Raw genomic sequence first — 7,815 nt, 5'->3', positions numbered from 1 at the left:
GACTGGAAGAGTGTGTGAGAGACTGGGTGAGTGTGTGAGTGACTGGGTGAGTGTGTGAGTGACTGGGTGAGTGTGTGAGAGATTGGGTGAGTGTGTGAGTGACTGGGTGAGTGTGCGAGTGACTGGGTGAGTGTGTGAGAGACTGGGTGAGTGTGTGAGTGACTGGCTGAGTGTGTGTGAGACTGGGTGAGTGTGTGAGAGACTGGGTGAGTGTGTGAGTGACTGGGTGAGTGTGTGTGAGACTGGGTGAGTGTGTGAGTGACTGGGTGAGTGTGTGTGAGACTGGGTGAGTGTGCGAGTGACTGGCTGAGTGTGTGTGAGACTGGGTGAGTGTGTGAGAGACTGGGTGAGTGTGTGAGTGACTGGGTGAGTGTGTGTGAGACTGGGTGAGTGTTTGAGTGACTGGGTGAGTGTGTGAGAGTGGGTGAGTGTGTGTGAGTGACTGGGTGAGTGGGCGAGTGTGTGTGAGACCATTGGGATCCACACAGTGCACAGGGACAGCGCCCCCTGCTGGACCCAACACCACCCTAGCTTTCCTAAGAGCAGGAGGTGGAGAAGGAGGAGGAGGAGAAGGAGGAGGAGGAGGAGCAGGTCTCCTTTTCCGAGTCCTGACCCGGACGTGCTGAGCCCCAGTGGATGTGCAGGTTCTGGTTTTGTGGAGCAGGGCATGTGCTGACGACAGTGAGCTGGAGCTGGAGGTTGTGTAATCTCTGCTATAAACAAACTGCTGGAGATCAGACGGCGCCAGATCTATTCCTGAAGGAACCTGAACCTGGACCCTGGAGCTGACATGAGTTCCCTCCCCTTACAGAACAGAGCTTTACTAAGGGAAATGTGGTTTTAAAGCAGTAGATCTTTTGTAATATTAACTCATTCGTTCACTCACATTTAGGGACTGCACCACATGAGGGTGCTATTCAGTGCTTCTCATTAAAAATAAATAGCTGTCGGAAATGGTTCCCTACTCTCTATTCCCTACATTGCTCACCATACAGTGCACTACCCAAGGGAACTGAGTGCAGGAGGGTAGTGAACAATACACTGGTTGGGCCCAGCCATGACCTCACACAGAGGATTCAGGGAGCGGAATGTTGCTGTCTCAATCCTCATGACCAGCACTACCAATCATGGTGCATTATGGGATTGTTTGAGTGCAAAGCGTTGCACTCTTCAGGCAGAAGTCACAAAATCATGAAAGTGTTATAGCCATAACTATATGGAGGGGGGGGGGGGTTATATCTGTTTTAAATTTTTATTCATGAAGAAAGTATTTTAGGGATTACTTCATTCTGAAGAGAACGTGCAGTGATCCAGCTGCAGCCGTCATAATAAACAGAGGGATCAGCTGGTGACGCAGAGAGAAAATCTGCCGAACACTTTTCTATTTCAGTTCCTTCTTCAAAGTCTAAATTCCTTAGAGAAGTGCAGCCCCTGAACCAGGGCATGACTAATGCCTTCAGACTTTCACGGCATTTTCCACTGCATTGGTCCCTACTTGACTGGACTCTACTGTGGTTGGTTTACGACTCCCACTAATCCCCCACCCGTCTCTAAGGGGAACAGTGGGCTTTGGAAACTACAACAACGGCGGTGGTAACGTTAAGCGGTGTTTACTCATGGTGTATCGGCGTGTTGTTGTTGTTTGGGACTGAACACAGCTCCGTCATCAGTTCAGACAGATCAGTAGAGTTTGTTCCTTCCTTGTTGCAGTGTCCAGCTCTCGCTGGATTCTTTCGTCGGCCACCGATCCAAGGAGCGTTTGAACCTCTTCAAAAGACCACGGCGTCATTTTACGAGCTGCCGTCGTGAGTCGGATAAAAACAAACGTGATCTCTGCTGCGGCTGGAGATTTTACAGATGGAGAGTTGGTGCTGGTCGTCTGCGTTGCGTGGCGTAGAGTGACGACTCTCTCTGGACGATCAGCGCTCTGCAAGGTTTACACGCCACGGTTTAGTCCCTACTCGACTCGCTCTGAACCACGAGAGAACAGCCACTAAACAAGAACCTGCCTCCAGGATTGGATTTACCTGGTGGAGTGGAAAACCACAAGGGCAGGACCATAAAATAGTGCAGTAGGTAGAGAACAGGCAACTGTTTCAGAAATTGCCTGTAAACCTTTGAACAGTACTTGGGAGAAGAAGGCCACTAGGAGTCAGTGTAAGGTGCAGAGACAGTGGAGAAAGCCCTCTGTTGAGACACTGTTTAAATCAGGAGCACAGTCTGAGAAAGTGAGGGATTTTTACTTTATTCCAGTCAAAACAAAATAATGGTATTACAAGTTTAGAAAATTGAAATGAAGCATATTTTAAAAGTGGAAAATAAAAAGGTTTCAGAAGCGAATGTTGAACGTTAAGGTGGGTTTCGGTCTGGTGCCATTTCTCGACAGGACCACCCACAATCCTTTACAGGAGGATTAATCACAAAAATCAAGAGAATAATTAATATCATAATAATATAACAACATTATTCAGGCAAACGTTACGCTCTCAAGTCAGGCTCGAGTTAAACCTACATCAGGACGCGAACCTACCCCCAACCCAGACCCGGACCAGCCCAACTTAAACCAACCATCGAAGGATTGTGCAAAATGTAGCATCTGAGGATTTTTATTGAAACATTTGTACAAAACAAAGAAAAACAAATGGAATTGTGCTGGAAAGCACAGGAGCAACTAAAAAGGAAGAGAGAGAACGAGGGGAGGAGAGGAAAGAGGGGGATCACCACTCGTCCCGCACTGTGTGTGTCAAAGACAGTCCATGATGTAGCTGGACGCCGGGGCTCTGCCGGAGACAGGCCCTGCTGCTGAAGAGTCTCACATCGCACGCTTTCACTTCCATCTTCACTGTGTGTTATTTACGGGGATCATTTGGGACCGGGGAGAAGGGGGAGGGGAGTAAAACCGAAAGGGAAGTGGGGGGTGGGGGCAGATTTGGGGCAGTGGGCAGTGTGGGGGTGGTCAGGGTGAGTCAGGGGCCGGTCGCTGAAGCGTCTAGAAACCGTGAACCTTCAGCTGCTCTTCTTTGGCCAGTTCAATCTGTCGGGAAACAGAGAGGAATGTTAAATACCACACGTTGGAATTCCTACAGCAGGATTTCTCAGTTTAGCAGGTCACCTGAAGCCCAGAGGCAGCACTGTGAGAAAGTTGGGGGCTTTCCTACTGAACAACAATGGCCTTTGAGCTCACGTAATCTGTCTGAGAAGCTCGGCTCGGGGAAATACCCTGCTGCATCAGCCAAATACACCTCGCCTGATATCAGTGTGGTCCAACAGTAGGAGCTGGGGACGTTCCTCGGGTACCATCCTGAACTTTGGATTACTTTAGCCGAGTACCTCGCGCCCAAAGTCAACACTGACCAAACGTAAACAGATTAAACCCAGAACGTCAATGAGTGAAATATTCTGGTCTTTTAAACCCAGAAGCTCAGGCTTGTCCACTGCATGGCACCTACTCAACTCAAAGTGCTTTTCAGACTTGGTTGGTTTCCCACTCCCACAGCTTCTCCCCAGAAAAGTTTGGAGTGTTGTGCCAAAACCCGGTCTCCAACAGGAACAGAGGGCTTTGGAAATCAGAGCTCTGCAAGGTTTACACGTCACGGTGTAGTCCCTACTCGCCTCGCTCTGAACCACGAGAGAACAGCCACTAAACAAGAACCCGGGGAGTAGAGACCCTGCAGTGGAAAAGCACCGTAAGAGGAGAGTTAAGGGACTGGAAAATTGGACGCTCTGTATAAATTGGGCTGAATTCCTCTGGCTAACAAACCATTCTTATTCTTGACACTCAGTTCAGTAAACCCTTTCCCTCAGGCTTGATTTAGCCTTTGGGCTCAAGTTATCCAGCTAGACTAAGTGATCCTGCCTGGTCTCAGAAGCTGCTAGTATTCACACTGGAGGTCAGGCTTGATCTGGAGCTTAGAACCAGGTCTGAGGAACCTAAGCACAGACACTTACGTCAGTCAGGAACTGGCAGATATTCTTGCGCTGGTCGCCCTGCAGCTGGATCACTTCACCATACTCAGGGTGCTCAATCACTGTCCCATTGCAGGCAAACTTCTGTAAACCAGGAACAGAGAGGGGTCAGGACTCTGTGCACGTTACTGATGTTTCACAACAGGAAAACAGGTGTCTGTTCTGCGTGAATAATCTTATACCTGCTATAAATACACTGCTGTTAGAGAAACAAGTGTACGATGCCTCCCCTAGTGGGATGTGAAGGTACTGCAGGGGTTTTGGTACCTAATGCTTTCAATGAGTCTGCCATAACACTTTTCACACTGATATTTCCTTACCGTTCACTGTTTCTGTGACAGTTCAGAGTGAATATTAGAGTCAGGTGAGAACTGCAGCATCGTTAGAGAAGGGACACTGTTTCAGTATCAGTACTGGATTAAACCTGTCTGTCTTATTGGACTGGTTCCAGCTCATCGGGCAGTAATTTAAAGTATGCCCAGTGACTCTGACTAAAGGAGCTAAGGTGGACTGATCCACCGCAAGTCTACAGACCAGTAACACGACTGCCTTAAATCGTGATTATTTTCTGTAAACCCGTTCACTGAGGACATGGCTCTGTGGTGAAGGTCTGTTTACTGTCTTCCTGACACTGATATATGTTCTAGTCTTCTCATTGTCTGATGGGCTGTGTTATGGTTTACTGCACGGTCGGCTGAGGTTGTTTTATTTAACCTCTTCCGTTTCCTCTGGTGTTCTGACCACACTCTGTAAACAGCCTCCCCAGAGTGTCCATTGGTGGTGGTATATTTAAAGAGGCCTTGAGTGGCGTCCTCTGGTCTTAAAGGTAGCACTGTATTATGGACGTGTGGATTATCATATTTGTGTCTTTAGAAGGTCAGTGTTATGTAAGCACCACAATCCTACATCTCTCTCTGCTTTTATTTCTTCATACTGTCCCTCCCCACTGTCTTACATCTCCCAACTGTCCCTTTTTCAGAGTGGCTATGATTGGTTGTAGCCAAACGTTGGCTCTCTTCCACCCGTTCTGTCTGTTTCACCTGGTCTCACCTCAAATCTCTGCTCAAAACATTTATTCGTATTAGAGTCCTCCACTAATTATGTCCCTCTCTGCTACGACACAAGACACGGCTTTGTGAAAGACGCCGCGTATATGTTTTTATTATCATCCTGTGGTGATGTATTTAAGAGGCGAACCTTCTTGAAGGCCTTGACTAGCTTCTTCTTGTCATAGTCGTCGGCAATGCCCTGAACAGTGGTCAGAGTCTTCCTGCCGTTCCGCTGCTGGATTCTTATGTGGATGTAGTCCTCAGTCCCAGCTGGGAGCCGATCATCACCCTTAGTTGCATCAGCAAAGGGGTCTGAGGGGAGGGGGGAGGGGAGATAAAGAGGAGAGAGGGGGAGGAAGGGAGGGAGAGAAATATGAGATGTAAACAATCTGGACCAGAGAGAGATGATCATGTGTTCACATTCCTCAGCCACAGAGCGGAGTCAAACACAAACAACTTCACATTAGACTTTTACCCTTTGTTTCCAACTGGGGTTTGGAAATGACTGTTTGGTTTACTTCGGGGGGTTTATTTTGTGAATTTATGGTTGCTTTACTGCCGTAATGACTTTATCATTGACTTATTCTCTGTTAAATGTTACAGGCTGGCGTTTAAATGCTGCCTGCCCTTTTCCTGCTGTTCGTTGAGAATGTATATGGCCTGTTTTTGGTGTCTGTCTCTCCAAAAATCATCTGACACCTTTAAACAAATAACCCACCGCCGCTCTGTTAAAGGAGCGCTTTATTGAAAAACCAGATGTCCACCACTGGCCTTTTCAGTGTTAAACCTGTGTGAGAGTAACCACTAATAAAACTAACAAAGCAAGCACGGACCTACACACCCCAGCTTTGGTGATAACCGGGGGATAAGGGAGAAACGGAAGAGGATTCGAGGCCGAGGTGAACTAAGCTGTGTGGATTAGTGAAGGCAGACCGAGGAGCAGACTGTGTCTCTGGGTGAGTGTTTAAGGTCAGTTTTATTATCCATTTTATTGGTTATGTCTGTTCTTTAGCTTCATCACTATTCTGTGGTTTTACCATCCGTTACCACTGTTCCAATGAAATCACAACGGTAAAGACATCACAAATCAAATCAGCTCTTTGTTTCCAGTGTGTTACACAGCAGTCGGGCAGAGTTGGGCTGGTCAGCTCTCAGTGGTGTGCCAAGCTTAGTTTATATTCATATTCACAGGACAACAACAACAAATCACACATAAATCCACACCACAGACACCCGGCTTTGTCTTGTATCAGAAACCAGGACGAAGCCAGGGGTGGAGTCTGATAATGAGGTGATAAACTCTTCCCCGCGGCCACGGCTGGTTAATAAAGGCCTTGAGGGCTGACCTGGGGGCTGTAAACGGGGGCCAGGACCGAGCAGGGTCTATATTTAAAGATGTAAACGTGGATTAGTTCAATCCTGTGGCGGAGTCCTGTTTCTGAGCCCAATATAAACCCCACACACGGCCTGCATTTGGCGCAGGAGGCCGAGCTGGACATTTCCTTCACATACAGCACAGAAAACACTTTCTCAAACACTTCACTGCCGTGACTTCAGGTTAAAATGTCTCAGAAGCACAACACCGCTTCAAAACCACGTTTAAATGTGAAGGAAAGAGGGAATTAAACCGAGAGAGATGACGAGGGTCGGATTAACGTCAGACCTCCTACAACTAGAGGTCGAGGCCTGAGCTACAGTCGGGCTCCTGGGTTAGACTCCGTGTACTTTTTCAAAAATACACACTTTACGTTTGATTTTCAGCCACACATCTTCAGCTGAGACGTTACCATTACAAACGAGGAATGTTATTCGTATTTTTTTTATATTTACCGAATATATCCCATTTTTCGTTCCACTTTAAAAGCTACGGTAGTTAATAAAACATTTAATGTGGAACGAAGTGCCGAATTACTTTTATTTTTTCGATTTCCTACGCTTTAAGTACGTCTCCCATTATCGAGGCACAATTCAGTCTTAAACAGATATAATTTAACAAAAAGACAACAAAAAAACAGCCAGTAAACCGTTAATCCGGTTAAAATCTCTCGTCAGACACGATTTATTCCCCAGCCAGTACATTACAAACTCTAAAATAGTACGTTATTCATCTAAAAAGAAGGCTGTTAAGGCCGTTATAACGACATTTTCGCTCATTTTCTCAGGTTTCCCCCAGACTCCGCCCTTCCCCCCGTCAGCCCAAATTTGTTCTAGATAAAGCCGGGTTCTAGCCAATGTTCTAGACAGGCTTACCGAAGGGTTGGAGGTTCTGGATAGCGGACATACGATAAGATTCCCTTTCCTTTCGGACGGTAACGGAGTGAGGGCTGTGTTTTGTAGCTTCTCTCGTCGCGGATTAAAGCTGCGCTTGGTAACAAACACAGGCACAAAATGGCGCTCAGCTCCGAGCCAGCGGCTCAAAAACATATCCATAGCCCCGCCCATTGGCGTGACGTCATCATCCGCCCCACCCAGGCCATGCATATGTAACAGGTTTAAATTCAAATCCGTGTAGTACTTTGTAGCCCCGCCCCCTTTTAAAAGGTCGCTCTCTGTAGCACTGCCCTCTCCAAGGCGCCTCTAAACATTAGCCCCGCCTTCCTTATAGTGCAAACTAAGGCTCGCCTGATTCCTAACTATCTACGATTGCCCCTCCCCTTCGCCCTCCCTCTCCCGAAACCATCACGTCATTTCTTACGTAAAGACGCTCCCTCCCGGTAGTTAAGCAACTGTTTCAGGAAATTACACAAATAGGGACAATTAACCTGAAACTCATGTCTTTAAAATGATTAAACTTAATAAA

The 7,815-nt window shown here is 47.2% G+C and overlaps 1 protein-coding gene across 1 annotated transcript; it reads right to left on the bottom strand.

Moving 5' to 3' along the window:
- Window positions 1–2,234: 2,234 nt before the first annotated feature.
- On the bottom strand, window positions 2,235–7,423 carry eif1 (eukaryotic translation initiation factor 1). The gene is made up of 4 exons (XM_066674394.1): window positions 7,266–7,423; window positions 5,164–5,327; window positions 3,949–4,050; window positions 2,235–3,034 (listed from the first exon to the last, which is right to left on the bottom strand). Exons 1-4 carry the CDS (start codon window positions 7,294–7,296, stop codon window positions 2,990–2,992), a joined length of 342 nt encoding a protein of 113 aa, XP_066530491.1. The 5' UTR covers window positions 7,297–7,423; the 3' UTR covers window positions 2,235–2,989.
- Window positions 7,424–7,815: the final 392 nt, after the last annotated feature.

The sequence above is a fragment of the Hoplias malabaricus genome, chromosome 6, assembly GCF_029633855.1.
Source record: "Hoplias malabaricus isolate fHopMal1 chromosome 6, fHopMal1.hap1, whole genome shotgun sequence".
Lineage (NCBI taxonomy): Eukaryota > Metazoa > Chordata > Actinopteri > Characiformes > Erythrinidae > Hoplias > Hoplias malabaricus.
This window is presented reverse-complemented; position numbering and strand designations above follow the sequence as displayed.